The sequence below is a fragment of the Triturus cristatus genome, chromosome 5_2 (assembly GCF_964204655.1).
Source record: "Triturus cristatus chromosome 5_2, aTriCri1.1, whole genome shotgun sequence".
Taxonomy (NCBI): Eukaryota; Metazoa; Chordata; class Amphibia; order Caudata; family Salamandridae; genus Triturus; species Triturus cristatus.
Window position 1 is genome coordinate 44,954,738 of NC_140588.1, and position 23,631 is coordinate 44,978,368.

Genomic DNA, 23,631 nt, shown 5'->3' on the forward strand with positions numbered 1-23,631 from the left:
GATCCAGCAGTACGCCGACTCAGAGGACCACACTTTGATGGGGGTAAAAGCTGTATCAGGTGGGGCATTCAGCTAGTGCACTGTGTGCCAGGGCCTGGGTCATGTTGGGAAGCAAAAGCAACCCTGGTCAATGTTGCCTGACCAGCTCTCTTACTGCATGTAACAAGTGAGAGAAGCAAGGGCGCCTCACCACTACAAAGAGAAACTTGAAGGTCTTTCTCCCTCTAAGAAATGTTAAACGTGCAAATATGGTGCGTTTTACAACACATTTTTTAATCTTGCCCTGTCATTTAATTGGTGCATGTAGATTGGAGCTATAGCTACGTGGCTCAGGTAATGAATGAATAATAGTTGGATGGATGAATTAATCCAAGAGTGGATGACAATCAATAAAACATCATCTGTCCCAAACACTACTTTCAAATCCCTATGAAACATGCATAGCCAGGAAGTATTTAACACAGTGCACTGATTTAACGCCTCAAAGAATAACACAAAACGCATTAAGCTTTGATCTACAATGGGAGATTGTGATACAAATATAGTGGCCGAATTGCACACTGCAAAACTAGGAAACCTTGCATCAGTCCAGTCTTCCACTTGACGACATTGTGTGTTCATAGGCAATTACTTTTTTTTAGCTCAAGGTGTGAGCTGTACAAAAACGAAAGACTGTAGTGTTAAACCATAGTAACACCCTTGGCCACATACAGGGGGAAAGGAAAACTGAATTCTCTCTTTGTCCACAATTAGCATTATCACCGGAGCAGTGGAAGAGGGGAATTAAAGTTTTTTAAATTATTGTCACTCCATACAATGGTATAATTTAATATACTAATCTAAAATGTGTTTACAATAGCCACATTATAAAGAAATACATTGTTTTGAATTTTGAAATGTCCTAGTCATATATGTACTAGACCAGGGGTCTCCAACCTTTTCTGCAGTGAGAGCTACTTCTGATCCGTGAAAATCATTGCGAGCTACTAAAGGCCAAGCAACTTGTACATTATTCCCAAAGTCCCTCCACGCCCAGCTTCATTGACGAGGGATAAACAGACACCTATTTAGTGTCTGCAATGCACAATATGAAACCAGAGAGCCTGTCCTGGCTTTCCTCTTCAACAAACTGCGTACTCCTGACCTCTGCCATAACCAGCTAAGAAACTACAATCATAAGAAATCATACTAATACTAGAAATTTCATACTAAAAACCATAACCTGTACATCTGTCTCTCACACCTTTTCATCCACCTCACTACTACGTTCCATAACTCGGTAATAGAACCTCAGTGATCATCACGCACAACATGGAACACTTCCCACATAGGCTCAAAAAATAAAGACAACACCTTTCCGACCACAAACCCTACCTGGATTGGCTTGCACTGCAGGTTAGTAAGCATTATAAAGTAATGCTGCAATACAATTAATTTATTATATCATACCTCCTTTTTCTACATCATCAGATGACCAGACCTTGAAATGCCGGAGTTCAGGGTGTGCACTGTACAAATTCTCTCATAACAGACTTTAAATTTGTTCCATGTAATAATAACCGATTCCACATGTATGGTGCACATGACTTACCAATTAGTTCATTATTATAGAATTATCATCAGGGATGGTGGTAGTCAATGATTGGTTCATGTTCAAAAGTTATTACTTCTAAAAATGCCTCTCAATGTAAGTACTGTAAAATGCTGTTCATACGAAAGGAATAAACGTTGTGATTTTCAAAACATTCCATCATATTTTTATATGCCTTTTGTGCCACTATTTGCATTGTTTTCAACTCTTTACTCACGCAAGGAAGGGGCCTCAGATCTTAGCTTCCTTAGCCCATGCTCAACTCTCCTAATTAATTTATTGGCCTCGTTTACAATAGAAACATATGGCCACTGCAAGGGTGAGGAACTGTTTTAAATGGGATACATTAGAAGTGAATTGTGAAGCCTTGCACTTCATTTTAAACTACTCGCATGATATCATGAAACTAAATGTGTTTTACACGTATTTTGGGTTTAAAAAAAGCACCTCTTGGAAGTTCTTCCTGGGCACAAACCGGAGCCAGTAACTTAATTTTACATTACATTTCTTCAATTATTTAATTAAAATGTAATGAAAAGACATGTAAAATTATGTTCTCGGTTCCGTTTTGTGGCCAGGAACAACGTAACGTGCAAGGTACACTATTTATTTCAAAAGAAAAGATGCCTGTGAAACGCTGATTTAATTTAATGATTAAATTAAAGCATAGTTTCAGATTGATTTATTACTTTTTCCAACTACTGCTCATGTTTCAGATGCCTCGAATAACGGCATGGCCAGGCATCTATTTAAAAAAAAATAAAGTTTGTCTTGGCCACAAACCTGATGGCTGTCTGGTTCTGCTTCGGGTGGCTGGCACTGCATCTCCTGTATTGCAGCATGGAGACCCAATTATGCATTCAAGGCTGCCGCTCCGGTCGCAAAATGCACAGGATCATGGCAGGAAGGCATGCAGCAAAAGGTGGGCAGCAAAAGGCGGGCAGCAAAAGGCGCGCATAGTGGTTCTCCGTGGGCAGCCAACACTGCCCATGCGCTGGCTGACGTCAACAGCTTCACCCCACCCTAGATGGGCTCAAATTGCAATTGGTTCCCACCGCGGCAGAGAAGGAACTGCAAAAGGCCTAAAAAATAAACAAAATGACAAAAATAGGCTACTAAAGTGGGAGTCAGGCCGCGAGCTACTGGCAAGGCATCTGCGAGCTACCGGTAGCTCGCGATCGACCGGTTGGAGACGCCTGACTCTCTGGGCCAAGCTACAGCAGAAACCTCACCTCCCTTCCACCTGAACATCAGCTCTGCTTGTGATGACCCTGTAGAAGACAGGAACCAAACAAATGCAAAAACAAATCGTTTTGAAGTGAGAATAGTCTGACTGGCATGCTTTAAAACCATTTGTTTTGCATTGTTTTGTAAAGCGCAAAGCACTTCTGGTAGGAAAGCAGCCAGCCCAGCTCCCGGCAAGAAATCCAGGCCCCACCAGCAGTAAAACTCACTTCACAAACCTGCACTTATTCTACTGGACAACTGTCTGCATCGAGTGAGGTGGGCTGCCACAATTTATAAGGTGGAAGCTGCCGCATAGGTACAGCTACTGGTTTGCCATTGAGTTACTACCCCTTGATGGGTGTTGATACTTGTCTGTCGTTTCAGAGTACACCGAGTACTTGGGGGGCCTGCCGAAATCAGGAGCTCCCCCACATCCAATTGTTGCAAGGATCTTTAATTATAGAGACAGAGATGTGATCCTCCAGTTGGCCCACGCTGCAGCTCCAATTAAACAGGACAGCGTCAATGTTACTTTCTTTCCAGATATCGCTCTCCGGATCCAAAAACGAAGGCGCTCTTTCTTAGAAGTTAAAAACAATGCAATTCCGAAGCTTGAAATACACCATGATTTTTCCTGCAAAACTCCGGGTAGAGTTAGAAGGTGTTTTTTTGAAACTCCAGAGGAAGCCTGGAATTGGTTTGATGGCTGGAGACTGGTTAAAGATAACCGATCACGAGCTTGGAAAACCCAAAAGGATACAAGCTGGCCTGTACAGAGTCAAGAACGAAATGATGGACAAATGCCGGCGGAATCGGACACAGAAGTACTCTAGCTCGGATTGGAAGACTGATTTTATCTGTATGCGGACACTGTGTCCGAGATACGATGGGTGCCTCACTCCCCTCCGAGGGAGCGAGACACAGAGACTGTTTGCAACCACCACATAGAACAAGCTGATATAATTGTCATTTACACCATAAGGGACGATATTGGACGATCCTAAAGGGGATGAATTGGCGGGTTGACTCTGTAGTGAGTGCACGGGTGCCTACGAATAGGTAACATGGGAGGGTTTAACAGGCAGTCTTCAAAGTTGGGGGGGGAGGGCGGTCAGTTTTAGGTCTGCGAGGCAGGGAGGGTGGGGAATTTCTTTTTTTGCTCTTGTAGGTTTTTCATATATTGTTTTAGGAGGTTAACTCTTTATTGCAGCGATGATGGCCCTTTCCATACAACATATTATGTGATTGCACTAAGATTGTCCTGGGTGTTCCCTGTCACGGTATTAGAACTATATGGGTCTTACATGGTTGAGACGAGAGGTGTGGCTCAGTGTAGTAGGCAGTAAGCACATATGGAAGTAATGATGGTCCTATTCTATTTTTATATAAAATAAAATGTAAAGTTATGCAGTTATTTACACCGCAGAGTGCTCATTCCTTGGTTGTGCAAGTGCTACATGAATTAAATGACTGAAAAGGGGAAGGGATCAGACTCTGTAACCAGAATATTCATGGACAGCGTAGAAACTCTGGTGAAAAATTTGTCAGGTTGGGTAAATCGACCCCTTAGCCTATGTAGCGACGATAATGCTTCAAAAACCAGATTTCTACGCCCTTCACCCTGGTCACAGAATCAATCTGGGATTTAATTTTAATTTAAATATATGTCGACAGTATTTCTGTACTATATGCGTTCTGTACATGAAGCTTGTCAATAATTTACAAACCTTTTTTGCAGACACCATTGTCACCAAAATATGTGAACAAATTGACCAAGGACATTCAGAAGTTTAACAAACAAGCAGTGTAAGTATTTGTTCATTTATTTTGTGATGACTTTTTGTGTTTCTGAATCTCCTGAACAAGAATAAATACTTTGTGTAATAAGTTACTTGTCAGTAGACAACGAGTCAAACTTTGCCTAGTTGTTTTACACTAGCTGTGGTACTCTGTGGCTGTTAATAGTGTTTGTGACGGTGGTGTATGATGCGGTTTTGTACAAAATGTTTGCTCTTTCACATGAGCAAATTCACCTTACAAGCACAAATGACCTTTTTATATATCTAAAGCAATATTTGTGATTCACGAGATATGGTATTTTACTCCTTAAAAGATGTACATCTTTGCCTAGGGACAACAGGTAAGTGGAGACTGGGTGTTCCAGAATAGCAACATTCTGAAAAGTGTGGGAACACCCACAAGCCTACTTATTTTTGCATATTCACATCTCTTCCACTGATCATTATCGTCCTGGTAATTGTTGAATCTGTTTCTATGAAATGGTCAATGAATGCCCTGAAAATTATTTGGAGTATTGCTAAACTGTATAAAAGAAGAATGTTTCAAAGTGCAATTGAACTCATGAAAGACACTTCCCATGAGTATATGAGCACTATGTGAATTGGCAAATGTGGAAATGTCTCTGCGTGATTGCCAAGGGAAATACACAATGTTTTTCATGATTTCACCTGGGAATCTACGACTGTTGCAGAGTCCCAGGAGTATGCCTAAAAGTCTTTGTGAATTCGAAAAAAAACCTATAAATTTACTTCAAATTTTGCAGGAAAAATGAGTGAGTGGGATGCCAGAAGTGAGAAAGCAGTTGCCTCAGGGCATGAATAGGTCAGAAAACCTCCCAATAAAACTATGATGTTACAAATGCACAAATCTCCAAGGGATGATAAAGCCAAACACCGGTACAAAGGAATGAATAAATCATGTTCAGGGATCAACTGCTTTCAACAGGAGACATTAAGGATGAAGTAATGTGTAGAGAGAGAACCATGCCTGAAAACGGTGTGGGGGAGGTGTTCGGGGCCTATGAGGACAAAGCCATATCCTAACACTCATCTGACACATGCTTTCATGGAAGAGGATTTGGAAAGAGATCACAGATTCCAAAGCATAAATGAAGTAGAGTCAGTCACCCTGCAGGAAGGGAAAAATACTGGAAAGCTCCAAAATCCCAGAGCAATCTAAGGAGTTTTGAGTTACAAGGTTCTAGAGGTGAGACAGCCCTCCAAAGGAGGATAAGTGAAGGGGAACCCAAGCTCAATAGCCATGTTGTTGCCCCAAGAGACTAATACTATGTCCAGAACGCCACAGACCTGCCAGCATTTGAGAAAGGAATTTGTCACAGAACACTAGTGTGACTAAACCATGGTATTAACAACCTCTGACATATCTTTTATGCTGATGTATCATATTTGACATAGACCACCTCAAAGCAAACTGCTTCACAGAGCTACAGTTTCCATAGATCAATTGGAGTCAAACATTTTGATCCAGAGCATTATGCAATTTTTTGAGTTTCTGAAAATGAACCAAGCATGCCAGACGGTGCACGGAAATAGTACAAATTCATCAATCATGAAACAGAAGCCAGAAAATTTAAGAGACGGCTTGATCCCAGGTGTTTTTACAGGAATGGCTTTGTCATTGTTAAATAAGCTGTTTCTACACAAAAGCCTTATAAAGCAAGATGATAACCTGAAAAATGAATGGAAAGGTATCATAATGTCAGTACCAATTGAACAAAAGGTGCCAAAACTGATGAAGTTCTAAACTAAAACATAGGAAACAGAAGGTCTATTAAGCAATGCTCTTTTTCATAGCGTTCACTCATTCCAAACAATTGAAAAATGCATTAACCATTACCTTGCAAACATGAGACCTGATGACGTATTTTATAGTTCCTGTTTGTCAGAATGGTTATGTAACAGCCACAACAGAAACGTCCCCTTTCCTTGGGTATAAACAGAATGGAAAAAATGCAGAACAGCATGAATATGAGTTGGCCTCTGAAATCTACCTCTTTCGATATACTTTCCAAACTTTTTCTACAAAACTGCTATAAAAGCTAGTGATGTGAAGGCGTGGCCAGCAGCCGAGCAAGATGGCTGCGATGTAAGAATCTCCGGCCCGCCGCGTTAGTTAACCCCGTAAATCCAGTCAATGATCCTGAACCTGTTAGACAAACTGTGGGAAGAGGTCTGCATTGCCAAGAGACGTCCACCTGGGCCCCTCTGGGAAGAAGCGAGCTCGAAGGACATGACTGCTGACAGAATTTGCCACCACAGGCTTAAATGCTGGCAGGGCCCAACGACGGGGGCGTGGCTAGCAGCGAATCTTCAGACTTCGCCCCGGTGATAGATGTCCTATCCGAAGTGATCTCCTTGCCGACATGACCAGTTCGACGGCGCTAACGTGGGGGAGGTGTCCGGGTCCAAGCGAGCCTGCTTCATCGTGCTTCGGGTGTGGACTCTGCCCAAAGCGGGATGGGAACGGCGGCCATGAAGGTCAATGAGCAGTGAGTTGCGTACCCTAAGCAGCTGCAGGCAAGTGATGGAGGGGCCCCTTGCATGCCCACAAAGAGGATTGCACCAGAGGAAACAGCTAGAATTGGTTCCTTAGCATGAGGACCGAGGAGGGGAGAACGTGAGGTCATTCGTATTGGCAGGCTAGAGTTGAAAGAATAAGGTTTAACAGTACAACTAATTATAACTTGGCCTCACCCATCAAAGAACCCACCAGGAGCCCACGACTTCCCCAAGCTTGGGGAGAACTGTGATCACTGTAAGAGGAAGCCTCAGTTCCTGAGGTGAGAGCCCCCGCTGAGTTTCTGAGAGTCCATGGAGAGGAGCTGGTAATTCTCCGGTAGGCGGTGGATACTTAGCAAGGGAATCCCTCCTTTCCCACACCAAATTGGATGCGCCACCACTGTTTCTACTCCCTCCGAATAGAATCATAGCAACTCAAGGGGCACCACCTAGCTGTTGAGACAGCATAGACACAATATAAAACCAATAAGGGATCCCGTGGGTCCCATCAAACTAAGATGGAAAAGTAGGCCCAGGCTAAACCTGAAGTGTTGACTCCAGGGAGTGAGAAACGCCAGCAACAGATGCCAGTGATGGAAAGGACACCAACATTGCAATTCAGGGGGTTCATGAGACTTTGGAGGGTAAGATAGATGCAGTCACGATGAAAGTCACCCTGATGCATGCAGACTTGTGTAATTTAGGGCCTCAAGTGAAATAGCTGAAGATCTGATTGCAACACAGTAATTGGAAACAAAGACACTTAAAGTTCAAGTGCAAGAACTGCGACGATCCTCCAATATGTTAGGGGCCAAGATGGAAGATTTTGAAGGGCAGTCCAGTCACAATAACGTATGCATCTTGGGAGTACCGGAACGAGCAGAAGGCCCATCAACGGACCTCTTTGTCGAAGACATGGTGCTAAAACAACTACAGCCTTGTGGCCTCTCCAAGTACTTTTCGGTAGAGAGAGCACACCTAGTACTTGGGGGCCCGCTGAAACCAGGAGCTCCCCCACATTCAATTGTTGCAAGGATCTTTATTTATAGAGACAGATATGATCCTCCAGTTGGCCCGAGCTGCGCCTCCAATTAAACTGGACAGCATCAATGTTACTTTCTTTACAGATTTCACTCTCTGGGTCCAAAACCTAAGGCACTCTTTCTTAGAAGTTAAAAGACACAATGCAAGACAAAGGCTTGAAATACGCCATGATTTTTCCTGCAAAACTCCGGGTAGAGTTAGAAGGCAAAACTTGTTTTTTTGAAACTCCAGAGGAAGCCTGGAATTGATTTGATGGCTGGAGACCAGTTAAAGATAAGCGATCACGAGCTCGGAAAATCCAAAAAGATACAAGCTGGTGTGTACAGAGGCAAGAACTAAATGACGGACAAATACCTGCGCAATTAGACACAGAAGTACTCTAGCTCGGATGGTAGGACAGATTTTATCTGTATGCGGACACTATGCCTGAGACACGATGGGTGCCTCACTCCCCCCCCCCCCGAGGGAGCTAGGCACGGAGACAGTTTGCAACCACCATCTAGAACCCTCTGATATAATTGTCATTTAAACCATAAGGGACGAAATTGGATGATCCTAAAGGGGATGAATTGGTGGGTTGACTCCGTAGTGAATCTATGGGCACCTATGAATAGGTAACATGGGAGGGTTTAACAGGCACTCTGCAAAGTTTGGGGGGGGGGTAGCAGTTATACGTCCACCATGCAGGGAGGCAGGGAGGGTGGGGAATTTATTTTTTTGTTCTTGCAGGTTTTTTATATATTGTTTTAGGAGGTTAACTTTTTATTGCAGCTATTTTGGCCCTTTTCATACAACGTATTATGTGATTGCATTAAGATTGTCCTGGGTGTTCCCTGTCACGATATTAGAATTATATGTGTCTTACATGGTTGAGATGAGAGGTAAGCCTCTGCTAACCCCGCAGCCCCAGTACAGTGTCCACGAGTGTAAATGCCCACTCCATTTTCACAATGACGAACCCTATGCTGACGTGTAGTTTTAAAATTCTTTCATAGAACGTCAGTGGCTTGTGGGATAAGATCAAATGAAGTGTAGTCTTACAATACCTGAAGAGACATGCTCCAGACGGGGTTCTCCTCCAGGAGACCCATCTCCAAGGTATCACTTACTGCGCCCTGATGGGGGTGTAAAATATTAGCACATGCAGCATATACAAGAGGCTCCAGAGGAGTGGATAATTGGTTCGTAAGTCCTTCCTTTTCACTACGCGAGAAGTCGCACATGACCCTCTCGGTCAGTTTGTGGCCCTCACAGGATGTAGGGATGGGCATCTTTTAAATTGTGTCTCACTATATGTCCCCCTCCCCAGACTACACACCATGGTCTTAGCAGACCTGATCACTTTTATCCTTAAATCTCCCAGGAGGCGAATTGGTAATGGGTGGCAACTGCAATGGGGCCATCAATGGTGAGATGGACTGCTGGCCTGAGAGGGAACTGAAGCAGTAGGGATGTTACTGATGAATTTTCTCTCAGGAATGGGATTGGTCAATATATGGTGGACACTGCATCTCAGGGATCATCAATACACGTTTAACTCTGGTGCACATGGGTCCACCTCCCGGATAAATTATATATTTGCCCAAGCGAACCTTCTTTCGGCCTTCCATGATATCTGTTACGTAGCCTGGGGTATTTTGGACCACTCCCCCATCTTGGCGACGTTTGGCCGACAGCAAAAGTAGTCTGTACACATACCCCCCTCCCCGGTCCCTTAAACTCCCACATATCAGGGCGGCCATTCAAAAATCTACTGATAATTACTTTGGAGACAATGGGGGATCAGTGGAACAGGCAGGGGTCCTCTGGGAAGCTTACAAGACGGTAATACAGGGACAGGGCATCTCCCTTATCGCAAGTTATATGAAAGAAAAAGCAGCAAAGCTGTACTCGTTTGAACAAGAATTTCAGATTTTAGAAACTGAACCCTCCGCTGAGTCCCAGGCACATCTCCAACACCATTTAGCGATTTTACAGAAAGAATATAAAATGGTAGCGGAGGAAGCAGCCAAAGCGAGTTTCCAAGCAACACAATATTGCCTATACAAAGTAGGGGACAAAGCAAGTAAACTCCTGGCATGGCTAGACAGGAAAGAAATAGCAGCCTGATGGTGTCTGAAATAGTGAAGAAGGCGGGAGAGAAAGTAAGTGATAGACATCGTTTTGCAGACGAATTTGTGAAATGCTACACCTCACTTTATACTTCCTCCTCAGAGGCCTCCTTGAAAGTGACGTGTGACTTCCTACATGGTTTAGCGGCGACCGAGAGAGACCGCTTAGATCAGGACCTCACAGACAGTGATATTTCTCAGGCCATTCGAACATTAAAAGCAGGAAAGGCAATGGGCCCTAATGGCCTCCCCATTGAATTGTATGAGCTTCCTTCCAGGAAAGCTTCGAAAGTGAGACATTTACCACTTGATCAGCGCTTAGCCAAAATTGTAGTCATTCATAAACCAGGTAAACTATCTGAACTCTGCTCTTCTTACAGACCGATTTCGCTACATAATACAGAGGTTAAAGTCTTGGCCAAACTCTTGGCCACCAGATTGTCCACAAGTATTAAGACCCTAATACATCCCGGTCAATCGAGCTTTATCCCAATTAGAAACACTGCACTGACCCTAAGGCAGCTGTCTGGAGTTTTGGGCCACTCGATCACGCTCCAGGAAGACACCATGATAGTGTCCCTTGACTCCCGAATGGCTTTTGATACGATTGAATGGCCCTTCATTTTTGCAGTTCTAGACGAATCCGGTTTTGGGCCAAAATTCCTATCCTGTGTCAGTTTATTATATAAAGATCTCTTAGCTAAGGTAGCAGTCAATGGGGAGCTGTCACAGGCTTTCCAATTGTGGAGGAGCACGAGACAAGGTTGCCGCCTCTCCCAATTAATTTTCGCCCTTGTGTTAGAACCCCTGTCGGTCTGGATACGGGGGGACCACTTGATTAGAGGGCTTAAATGGACGGAAGAGTGGAAAGATAGGATCTCCCTCTATGCAGACGATATTTTCCTCTATGTGGCGAATCCGTACACCACACTTCATAATTTTTGAACTCTAACGTAAATACTCTGGCTACATGATAAATCGGGATAATCCTCAATTTACATACTCACAGGGATGGAAGTGCAGATGCCTTGACAGTGCAAGGCTAAGGTAGTCACAGAGGGATTTTGTTACTTGGGACTGTACATAACCAGAGATCCACAAGCCTTCCAGGAATGTAATTTGACCCCCATTACAAAGAATTAGAAATGAGGTCCAACAATGGACCTTGCCCCTCTCCATACTAGGGAAAGCGGTGCTGTTCAAGATGATGGCACTCCCAGATTTCGTTATATATTAAAAAATATGCCATTCCTAGTACCCCCTACATATTTTAAGGAGGTAGAGTCCCTTACCCAAAGTCTTTTATGGGATGGCGGGACCCCTAGAATATCACTAACAAAGCTGTCTCGGACTTGGTATGAAGGAGGTATTTCAATCCTGGTCATACAACAATACTATTGGGCGGTCCAATTGATGGTGATAAATCACTGGCTTCATTTTCCCCAGGAGGATCCAGCCTATAGAATGGATTGTTGGAACATGCAACCGGGGGGTTCTCTTTGAGCACTTTATGGTGAGAGTCAAAGTATTACACGCCACACCCCGACCGCGACGACGGTCCGTCTTTGGCAGATCACCTCAGCAGTGTTGGGATGGTGAGGTGAGATAAACCAAGCGACCCCCCTGTGGGAGGCAGCACAACTGGGCATGCTGGCAAATTACCACAGCTTTAAGAATTAGGACTTGATCGGTATCTCACAAGATAAAGACCTGTGGGCAAACGGAACAGTGATATCCTTTGAGGACCTTAGGAAGGAATATCAATTGATACCCACAGGTATAGGTAGAGTAATAGCAAAAGGCACCACTGGAAGATAGATTATTTGATGACTTTATGCATAAGAGTGCCATCTCCTTAACTTACTGTAAAATTGTGAATAACTTCCCAGACCCACTGCTGAGACTTCGAGACAGGAGGGGGGAGGATCTGGGTCAACTGGATGAAGATGAGTGGCAGGAGTCGCTGTCATCTCCCAGGGAGGTGGCAATACGTGCTTGTTTCCGATTGGTGCAATTGAAAGTCCTACACTGAATTTACTATTCCTCCTCAACCCTAGTTAAGATGGGAAGGGCTGAGTTATCGGGGTGCCTTTGAGGGTGTGGATTATCTTTTTTCACAAACTGTGGGAATGCCCGGTGTTCCAATGCTATTAGAGCGAAGTGGCAACACGTATGGGGCAGGTATGTGAAAGCCTCATAGAACTCTCGCCAAAGCTGTGCCTACTAAATATATGGAATACAACTGAGCTCTCAGCAACTGAAAAATGGTTGGTCATACTTAGGTTCACTATTGCCAAGCGTAATATAGCTAGGATGTGACTGCACTGAGATTAAGGGACTCGGAAAATGACATGGATTGGTGCATGCAGGCAGAGAGGGTGGTTTATGAGGGGAGGGGATGCCCCCAGAAATGGACAAAGGTATGAGACAAGTGGAACAACAATAGGGGAATGCTATGTACACCTGTTGGGAGGCTGGATTTGAATGATATGAGGCTACAGGAGCAAGGTTGATGGGCCTGCTGGGGGAGATGCAGGTGGGAGATTAACTCCTGGAACTTTCTGATGATGCCTGTAAACATGTTTTTATTAGGGTTGTGGTGCAAGACTGTACATTCTGCTGCCAAATGTCATTTCTGTAATGTGACTTTATCTTTTATTTCATATTGCAATAAAAAGAAATGTAAATAAAAAACTAGTGATGTATGCATAATGTCATTATAACGAGAACTGCTATATTTCAAGCATAAAACTACTAACTCACCACATGGCTTACCAAGATTTTAACGTTTTGCTAGGTGCATTATATACTTAAAACATGAAATAGAACAGCATTACGAATAATTTCATCACCAATTTCAAGAGCAAATCTTGGTTTCACGATAGAAGACGGAACAAGGCATCCTGAAGTATGCGTAAAATGAGCTTTCCTCTTTCATAAGGCAAAACCATAATCAAAGCTCAAGCAGACATCGATCAGGTAAACTACTGACATTCTGGAAGAAAACTGCCTTAGGCAAAGTGCAAGAAAAACCAGAACCACTTTATAAATCCCACAAAACTCTGCAGAAACAACATGCAGAGGAAGGAGTAGTCTAGAACGAAAGATACAAGATTGACATTTTTTAGCAATCAGCCAAAAAAGGTGGACAAAAAATAAAAACAACTTTTTTAATTTTTTTGTTTAGCCGATTGGACTTCCCTCTTTCACAAAAAAACCAGCTCTAAAATTTCGGTTGCTTAAGAAGATGCTCAGGGAGCTCTGCAAGAGAATGGAGGCACATTTTTTACTCTGCTTTGTTTATGCTGAAGATAGCTGCTGCAACCTTCCATGTATTGGGTGGAGGGGTTGGGGTTGCTAATAGCGTTACTGATTTTAGATTCTTAGCAATAAGGCCATTAATTACCCTCCCATGATTTCTGCTTGGGGCTTGGATCCCTTACTGCAGAGAGGGTAATTACACCTGTGAGGTAATGCTTAACAGTCTGGTATGTTCTTAGTACTCAGTTGAATTCCAAACGTAGGGGGTTAATTATGAGAGCCGTGTGTCACTTTTGCACCACGTAAAGTGATACATGCGTGAACCAGGGCTCTGAATCATATTTATGAAGCCATGCAAAGCTACTCTGTGTGGCTTTGAGTGGCCTTATAAATCTTGAGTAAGATAACACAGCGCAAATCACTGCTTCACCAATCTACGCTCTGGAGGCGTTCTATGGGCATTGCGGTGGGTGTTTCTATGTAATACCCATGGATTTTGACACTGCCCACATTTACAAAATCATGTAAACCTATGGAAGCGCCAAATCCTTACACCTCCCGAGGTGAGGCGTAACGAGGAGAAATATCTTTATTTCTCCTTGTTTTTCCCTCTGTGTGCTGTATTTTGCAGCATACATAGCAAGAGGAAAAAACCTCTTAAGATTGTTTCTGTGCAGGAAGGTACCCCTTCCTGCACAAAATCAATCCTGCATGCAACAAAGGAACCCTTTCACATTGGTGCAAGGGGTCCTACATTGGCGGTAGGCCACCAAAATGGTGTCACCGCATGGAGAAAGGGCAGAAATGCACCTTATTGCATAAATATGGTGCATTCCTGCCCTTTCACTTTGGCATAGGACAAGGAACAAGTCACCTTGCTGCGCTGTCCTAAGCCAAAATCCTGTTAACGAGGGCTTAGAGAGCATTCAATAAAGCACCCCTGAATCCCTGATTTTCATTCATTTTTCATTGAATAGTTGTGTGCCATTCCTGATGCATGTTTGATGTACACCTTTATATTTGGTAAGGCCTCGAGTCACAGAAAAAATTGTCTTGTGAATTAGGGGCTTAGTGTTTACACTAGTCAGATAGACCTCCTCACAGCTTTGAAAATCAACTGAAATGCAATTTGTGAAAAAACAAGGCTAATTTCCAGCGGAGAAGGCCAGAATTGTGAGAGAATCTCAACCTGAGGGAGAAACATTAAACATTAATTGATTTTGTTTGACAAAAGATGTCTGTTTGCCTGAGCAGTGGGTGGGGTGTTTGAGAGAACAATAACTGGGAGAGAGTTCTGCTGCAGAACATTTATTTAGGGAAGAATCGGGGCCACTTCTGCCAGAAAGCCCAGCTGGGATTGTGGAAGGACACACATATGAGTGAAGATGTTCAAATTACAATTCTATTCCTGAGTATTGCTACAGTTTCCAGAAAGATATATCAATAAGAACTGGGCGTTGGTCAGAAATGATCCAGTATTGGGCAGAACCCTTACTCGGTCGCCGAGCCTAACTTTTAGAAAAGCCCGCTGGATGAGTAATTCCCTTGTGAAGAGCAGCCCTGAGGTAATTCAGAATATGATGTGGCTCAGAACCAGCAAAGGCTTTATTAAGTGTGCGAGCTGCAAAGCGTGCAAACATGGAGTTAACAAAACAGAATATACAACTCCATTTTGAAGCCGGGCCATCAAAATTGACAAAAAACTCACCTGTAGAACAGAGTTTGCCATTTATGTGCTGGAGTGTCCTTGTGGCCTGCGCTACATGGGTAGCACAAGGCTTCAGGCGCATAAGAGGATACTCCAGCACTTACGGGCCATCAACAATGGTGATTCAGCATAACCAGTAGCTCGCCACTTTGATGAATTTCATGCAAGAAAAGCGAGTGAGTTGCGGTATTTTGTGATAGACCTGGTTCTTCCGCCAAGGAGAGGCGGTAATCGAGACGCTTTGTTGAGGCGGTAATCGAGACGCTTTGTTGAGAAAACTAGAAACAAAATACATATTAGAAATGGATACCAAAATACCATATGGGTTGAATTCCAGTGAGGACTTTTTTACCCATCTTTAAAATTGCCAGTTTCTCAAGGATTGATCCGAATGTATCTGTTTATGCAAGCTGCTACTTTTCTAATCATTTTTAATATTGTATATATATTTATTTAGCACATTTTGCACATTAGGTTGAGAGGCAATTTTAATTGACATCAGGTATACACCAACACTTAGAATCATGACTTGGTTTGTTAGGATATTGGCCCACTTGGGCTTTATCATTCCCGTTCTTAATGGAGTAATAATGGGTATATTCTCCAATTGCACTGCATGATATTTAATATGGAGAGAACTGATGTTGTCATATTATTTAAGATGACAATATTACACAGTTAAATCTTTCCTTAAAGTTTTTAGGTTTTTTGCATATTTTATCAACTGTTTACATATTGAATTTATTTATATGTATCATAGTGGTTGCAAAATTCCCTTTTTAACTGGTATTTTTATGACGATTCCTTGAATAGTTTACCTTTTATATTGTATTTATTTACAAGTCAAATCAGGGACATTTTATGGTATTTATATCATTATTATGCGTCATTTTGCACATTCATGCTATGTATTTACGCAATGGAGAAAAGTTACCTTGTGAACTACTCTGCTTTCTCCCATTTCCATGATGACAAGTAGGAGGTGGATTTTTTCCTGAACACTGTCACTTTAAATGGCGAAAATCGAGCCATGTGACGTATCATGTGATCAAGGCCCCTAGAGGGCTGAAACGTGTAATGGCGGCGGTGCTGGGCACGGAACAAAATTCAAATGCACTGATATTTGGGTTTGCTTCGTCCTTTCTGGTACGAGAAGTGAGGGACGAGATTTCGGAGATATATAGATATATATATGGATATATAGATATATACATATTTATATTGTGCTCCTTGTACTGCCACGTCAATCCCAAGGACACAACTGCAAACAGTTTTAACTGCGGAAATTTTATTGAATTTCTACTATCATAGAAAGTGCAAATGTGCAAAAAAGTATAGCCACCACGTTGTGGTGATTGATTATTCTTGTAAAATCCAATACTCATAGTTATAGATCCCAAGCCTGTCATTTCAAGAGTGTCAATGAGTAGGTCATCTTTAGCACCGTCATAATTATAATACTGTAGTGTAGTTCCTATATCCCTGATAGGCTATGCGCATTGGAATGACATACACTATAGATTTGACTAAGGTCACTATGTCTCTATCGAGTATATTAAACTTAATTACTTGTGTGTGCCAGCTAATTCAGAGGTCACTAGAAACTTCTTGAATATACAAGAAGGGATTAGTCTCGAACAACCGCATAAACATGACAACTTTGTTTCCCCTTAGAAAAACAGTCTCAGAATCGTGGAAACAATAGATAACAGTTTCACTCAATCGTGCATGCTTCGTTTCTACAGAGTTGCACAGAAATAGAGACGGGCGTTTCAATAAAGGGTTTATTGAACAGTCTTATTTCTCATGCAAGAGATATGAATTGCTACAGACTGTGAAGTACAATATGTATGAGGTTAGCAGTAAGATAAAATAATACTGCAATAGCATGGTTTGTAGCTATGACATATATTAATCAAAATACATACATAAATAACATAAGCTAAAATGTGATACTCATCTGATGCTTCTAAATTGTTCTACCCCAGTGTACCTAACCTAAGTGCAGTACGAGGTTTGAAGTAGGTGCCATTTCTAAAGTATAGCTAGCTATATTTTAGTTTAGCCAAGAGTTGCCAAAAGTTTCTCTAAGTTCTAGTCAGCTCCATACCTTAGAATGAGAGAGGTTGGAATCTCTTTTCTGGACTCGATAGTCTAACCCCCCGCAAGGGAAGTCAGAGAGCACTGGAGCTGGATTCTCTGCGAGGAGGATGGCAGCGTCAGGTCAGTGCATCAGGCTGGAACTTGATCTCCTTTCGAACTTGCCGTGGCGAACCGCGTAGTCTGGGTTGGATCAAATTCTCCGGGAACAGCAATTTGCCAGGGCAAGTGCTGGTATAGTTATACCTTGAAGGTGTCTAGGAATGCCAGTATTGACGTAAAAGTTGGGCAGAGGAACGTCATGAATGAACCCCTAAGAAATAGATGTTCATGCATACTTAATGAGTTCTTGGAGAAATCAATTTTCAAGCTGAGGGAAATTCCTAAAGGCTTAAGGGTCTGGTTTTCCAAGAATTCGGTGTGACGTGGATGGACGGATGTAGGTGGCCATGCCTGTATTTGGTTTGTACGGACAATGTCTAAATAAGGGCCGGATTTCTATGTCCAAATAAGGGCAATGTGTATTGTACCTATATAAGGGCATAAATTGGGAAACCTATATACGGAATCTAAATCTGCACACAACACCCACTCCAGTTTCGTATGAACAACGTTACTAAATCCTAAACATTCCAAACATATCTTAAAACAGAGTATCGCATGGGTTTGCTAAAATAAGCTAAAACATATCTAAAACATATGTCCTAAAAATTCATTACTAAACCATTGCTATGCATAAAGTGTTGTATATATAAAAGGCAATGTTCCATTCTAAGCATAGGATCACATTGAACTGCTAAATGAATGAACAAAAATATATACATGTGATGAAATGCCTCGTAAATACAGAAGAAAAAGGGGCCGAAACCATTTCTTATCAGGTTACACAAGTCAAATTGTTATACATGACAAGATGGCATACTGTCCCTGGAAGTGTTATCAAAGAATTCTGTTCTCTACGAATAGGTCTATTATAAACAGATTACTGTGTGAAAAATGAAAAATACAATTTTGGGACAGGAAGAAAAAAATATAATCATATAAAAAGTTCCAAAGTCAGTATTACGTTTGGAAAAAAATGAAGGCTAAATTCAGAGTCTCTCGGGAACACTGTGTGCTTGAATCAAAAGTCAGTGTGTGGGGATTGAGAAAACATAAAATGTTCTAATCCTGTAGACAACAAGTCGACTACTGTTGTGGGTGAGAGTTGGAATACCTCTTGTAGAAGATCAACAGCACATAGATGCGAACTATCGCCTTCAGCATGGGAAGCATCAACAATGTCCAGATTGGATGTTACCTGCCCGCCTGGTGTTTCCTCTCATACCTCAGCAGTAGCATGTTGCGTCTGTGAGATCTCAATGAATGCCGCCATCAGGATTGGTAGCAGCTGGGGACAACACATAGCATGGGCCGTTATCGGGTCCAGCAGAGTATTGATATCCATAGGCATGACTGATGGGAATGTCAGACAAATGTCCAGCACGCATTCTTCACCGCATAGCAGGCAGCGTAGAACAGGTAAGATGCAATCTTGCCAGATTGGTCTGAATGACAGAAACCAAGTGGTGTTTAATTCTCGAAGACGAGGTAAACCCAGAAATTTGGACGATGCGCTCACAACACTTCATCTCCAATAGAGTTCTTTCCATGGTGAACTGGGTGTCACTGGTGATTTGGCTTGCCATATCGTAGCAGTAGGAGCAAAAATAGTATCCCTGCAACGAGTGCTAAAAGGAGCGGAAGTCCGCCAAACACAGAGTGCATGAAGTTTGGAAAAATTCCGAGGACTGCTTGAAAAGGTGCTAACAGTCCTGCACACACGTTCTTAAATACATGTACAATACCGCTCGTATCAGACATGTTTAAGATACGACCTAACATTTCTGAGAAATGCACAGGGCAGTTTGTATACAAAAGGGTATGTATCTCTGCAGAAGTCCTTGAGACTGGGAGATCATAGGTTTCTTTGGCAGAGGTCAAAGGCACAGTTTTTTTGTAAAAGAATGGCTTTCATTCTGCTTAGAGTACCAACTCGTATAGAACAGATATTCAGTGAAGGCCATAAAGGCGACTCCCTTACTATATCTATTTGGGTAAACAAGACTTGCATACTGCAAGTGACCCTGGATGTAACCGTTACTAGATATGGGATACCTGGCAACATGCCACAGTAGCTGTGATCATTCAACATAATGTAACTCCCATTTGAAAGTTGACCAAAGATTGGATTAATCACTGCTGCCGGTGAACCGTGCAGGTGGCAGGATAAGTTCGTAGTGGAACCGTCACAGGCCCGTGTAAATTAATACCCTGACAAAGGAGAGAACCACTTAGTGCGTGTTCACAGTTTTCACCGCTAAGAAACACTTCACGTCTCCCACTCCAACATCTGTGTGTGTAAGGTAAATCCCAGGATATCTTGATGTATTCTTTACCCAACCTTTCATATTTGCCTTCTGGTATATTTTTTAGGCAATACTGAAAATGGAAAGTCGTAACGGGCAAAGTAATCTTACCATGTGTGATCCACTCAGTAGCTGGTTTTTCTGCCACTGTGAATGGTAATTTCTCCAGTTTTTCAATGCTCAGCACCGTATAGTCTGCTCCCCTTTGTGCCAGTTTGATCTGTCTATCAGTGAGATTGAATTCTGCAAACAGTGACGTAGTATTGATGAAACTCCAAGGCACATAGCCAAAACGCAGGTTTTGAAGCGTCCAGCCTAATAGCATGATAGAACGTAGCTGTGACTGACCATGTTGCAACATGACCAAGTCTTGTTCCATGATGTCTATGACAGAGGATACAATGCTGTCCAAAGAATATATCCTGGATGATAGTCGTTAACCCATTGTCTACTACAGAGAGAGATTTCTCTAAATTAATACGATCGTATTCATTCTGCAATCTCTGCTTGGGTGACCTTCCATGCTTCATTATAAGCAGCGAAGATACCGGCATATATGAAACGTTTTTGACGTGGTTTTCTTGGTCCTAGCAAGAATTCCCTATGGTCTGCGCCTTCTTGAAGTAAAGTTAAGTGTTGTTTTACATCCTCTAGTGTAGCTTTCTGTAGCCAATCAAGGCAAAGTTTCCCTACACTGTAAGTTGTTACTACCCCCGGATGCTGTCTTTGGACATAACGTGGGTCTGGCCTTTGAAAGATAAAACCTTGTGTTTTTGTTCAGTTGACAGTTGTTTGTGTCTAAGGCCCAGAGCAACCATTTTTTCCATTCAGGATCTGATCTGTTATTATTCAAAATAGTATGTACGTCGACCTCCCCCTGTGTAGTGCTTTCACTTGTAGGTGCAGGTATAGACGGAGTGTTCATGTCTTTTATCTTGGCTATTCCAAGGCATGATGTTTGTTGGACAGTGTCGTTCAAAAACATAATTTGCTCAGGGATGATACAGGCTCTAAATAAAGCTTCTATTCCCTGTACGTACCACTTTTTAGTACCCCAGACAGTTTTCGTCTCAATGTTGTCTTTCCAAAAGTCGTAACCCTGTCTAGTCAGTTGGGCAATAAAGGCTGTAGAATAAATCTGTTTGGTATTCGTTAACATATTTCTCATTCCTGTCTTGTTGACATTCTTAAAGTAAAATGTCTCTGCATTCGAGATATTAAACCCTGAAAAATATGGACATTTCATTGCAAATGTTTTTGAGCTACCCTTTGGTGGCGTAGGACAATGTTCCCATTGGTTATACATAAATACATTTCTAGGTGTTGCAGATTTATGCAAGAAATGATGACCATAGTGATTATAACAGTACAGTTGTTCATAGTCTGATGAACCATGTATATATTCATTATTAGTGAATGCAGTTGACATCTCTAGATCAGACATCATATTATTAACAGTCTCGAAGTCCCAATCATCAGAAAAGGTACTGGAGGTAATAAAGTCACTTAATGACATTTTAAATAAATGTGGAATCTCCAAAAGCTCCGACGGGCCAAAAATGTCATATTCGGTTTTGTCCCAAACTATACCATCAGGTATAGGAATCGCTGTGATGTTCACTGCTGACAAGTCTCTTGCTTCACGATGGGATGATTTGTGTGGCTGGAGAAGTAAGTTCACTATTTTACTTGCTGTGTCCATTTGAAAAAATCTTCCATTAATCAGCATACCCAGAGTTATTACCAGAGCTAACCAAAGTAGAAAGAAGAATATTCCCAAAACAATCCATACTTCAATCCATGGTGAAACCAGATAAGTTTTTTCCAGTAGATGAAAAAAGTCTGTTGCTTGTTCTTTGAAAGCTCTTTGTACTGGCGTTGTTTCAGGCTCACTGGGATCCTCAGAAAACGTTTCAAAGTTCATGAAATAGCCAGAAGCAGTTCTGTCAATGGCTGGAATTGCATCTGTATTTGATGAAATTGCTGGAACCAGTTGATCATTTGTTACTTTCTTGTAAACAGGTGTATCTGGACAAACTGTTATTTGGGTCTCAAGAGGTACAAGGTCCATAGCATTGTTGCTTAGTCCTTTATTTCTTACTGTAGAATCTTCAAAGGTGATGAGTCTCTCAGTTTGAACCTCTTGGATTGTAGCTAGAGGAGTGTGTCTGCTACATTGGCGGAGTCCACCTGGCCTACTGTTCAGTATCGGCCACATAGTGTGGTTTGATCAGGTCGATGGACACAAATCTTTTCTCCTTTTTACCAGCAAGGGGCGGCAAAAGTACTGTTCTTGATCCGTGGATTGCTAGGACAGGTACTGGTTGTCTGTATGAAGGCCCAAATTCCTTCTTATCCACGATCTTTTCTCTGACTAGATCCCCAAGCTTTGGGATCCAGACAGGCCTTGCTGGGATGGCTGGATTTTTCTCAGTGGTGGTTGGCTTCAGGACCACGTTGCTTTGCTGCTTTCTTAGTTCATTTAAGTCCTGTAAAACAGCCAAATGATCTTTGATATCAAATTGTTTGTTTTCCACCACTGTGCCTTTCATATCTAAGTCCGGAACCAACATTCTAGTCCCAAACAGGACCTCATATGGAGTGACACCACCTAGAGAACTTCTTGGCAAGTTGTTCATTGCGCGCTGGACCCCATATAAATGTTTGACCCACCCATCACCCGAACCTGATACCCTAGCTATTATAGACTGCTTTATGTCCCGGTTTTTTCTTTCCACAACAGAATTTCCCTCAGGATGGAATGGAGAAGAATACCGCAATGCTACGCCCAGACTGGCCATGACTTCTTTGTAAGCCCTAGAGCTAAACGCAGGACCCTGGTCAGAATGTAGTGTGCCAATTGCGTATGTGCCGATAAAGACTTGCAATTCTTTTATAACAGTTTGAGCGTCAGCCGAGCGCTGAGGCCACATCCATAGGAACCTAGATTTAGTGTTTGTGGGACTGCATTTGTCCAAAAGGACGCCTACACGTAGATAGTCTAATGCTGTCTAATAATGGTGTCTGAACTGGGCTGGCTATGTTGTAGTCAAGTATCTGGTGGCGTTCTGTACTGCGATCTCTATTGCAGTCTATGCAGTTATTGATGAAGATATGAATCAGTGTATTCATTCCTGGCCACCAGTACATCTCTTCTAGCTCTAAAATTGTTTTAGAGATCCCTTGATGTATCAGACCCTCTCCTAGATGCGCTTCGTAAATCAAAGCTGCTCTACGTTCCCTGTTTGGAATGACTCTATCTCCCACACCAGGGATTCGAGCAAATGGAACGCCATTCGCATCAATTATATATGAGTATTTGAGTGGAAACTTTTTAGGTAATGCCGCACCGCTGCCTTTGCTTGATGCATTGACAGCCAGCATCATTTTAGTGTCTATTTTTGTTTTTGAACGAGTGATTGCAGCTACGGAAGCCGTTTGCACAGCCCCTTTTGCGGCTTCATCAGACAATGAATTCCCTTCAACGTGAACGCCATCACGTTGGTGACTCAGCATGTGTATCACGTGAGTGTTCTGTAGTCCGTTTCGCAACTGAACTACTTGTTCCCTAAGCAATTTGTGCTTGATTGTGCCACCTTTTGCATCTTTGAAACCATTTTGAATCCAATTCTGTAAATATTCATTGTAAGATTGAACACAGTAATAATAATAATAATAATATCCACATTTGAAAGCGCGGACAATCACCCGTAAGGATCTCTAGGCGCTGGGGGCCGTCAGGAAGATTAAGGAAGCTATTGCCCAGAGTCACATGGTGCTGGGCTAATCTGCCGCCGGCGATCGAACTGTGATCCCCAGATTCCGGAGTCAGTCGCCCTGGCCGCGGCGCCACACCCCTTCC

General features: G+C 42.5%; 1 protein-coding gene across 3 annotated transcripts in view; it reads left to right on the forward strand.

Annotated features, from left to right (window-relative positions):
• LOC146822634 (uncharacterized) overlaps window positions 1-23,631 on the forward strand; it is a 1,280,275-nt gene that overhangs the window by 460,743 nt on the left and 795,901 nt on the right. For all 3 annotated transcript variants that reach the window (XM_085606818.1, XM_085606816.1, XM_085606817.1), the window contains one exon: window positions 4,557-4,624. In XM_085606818.1, coding sequence (XP_085462944.1) covers window positions 4,557-4,624 — 68 coding nt within the window. The remainder of the gene's footprint in view (window positions 1-4,556; window positions 4,625-23,631) is intronic.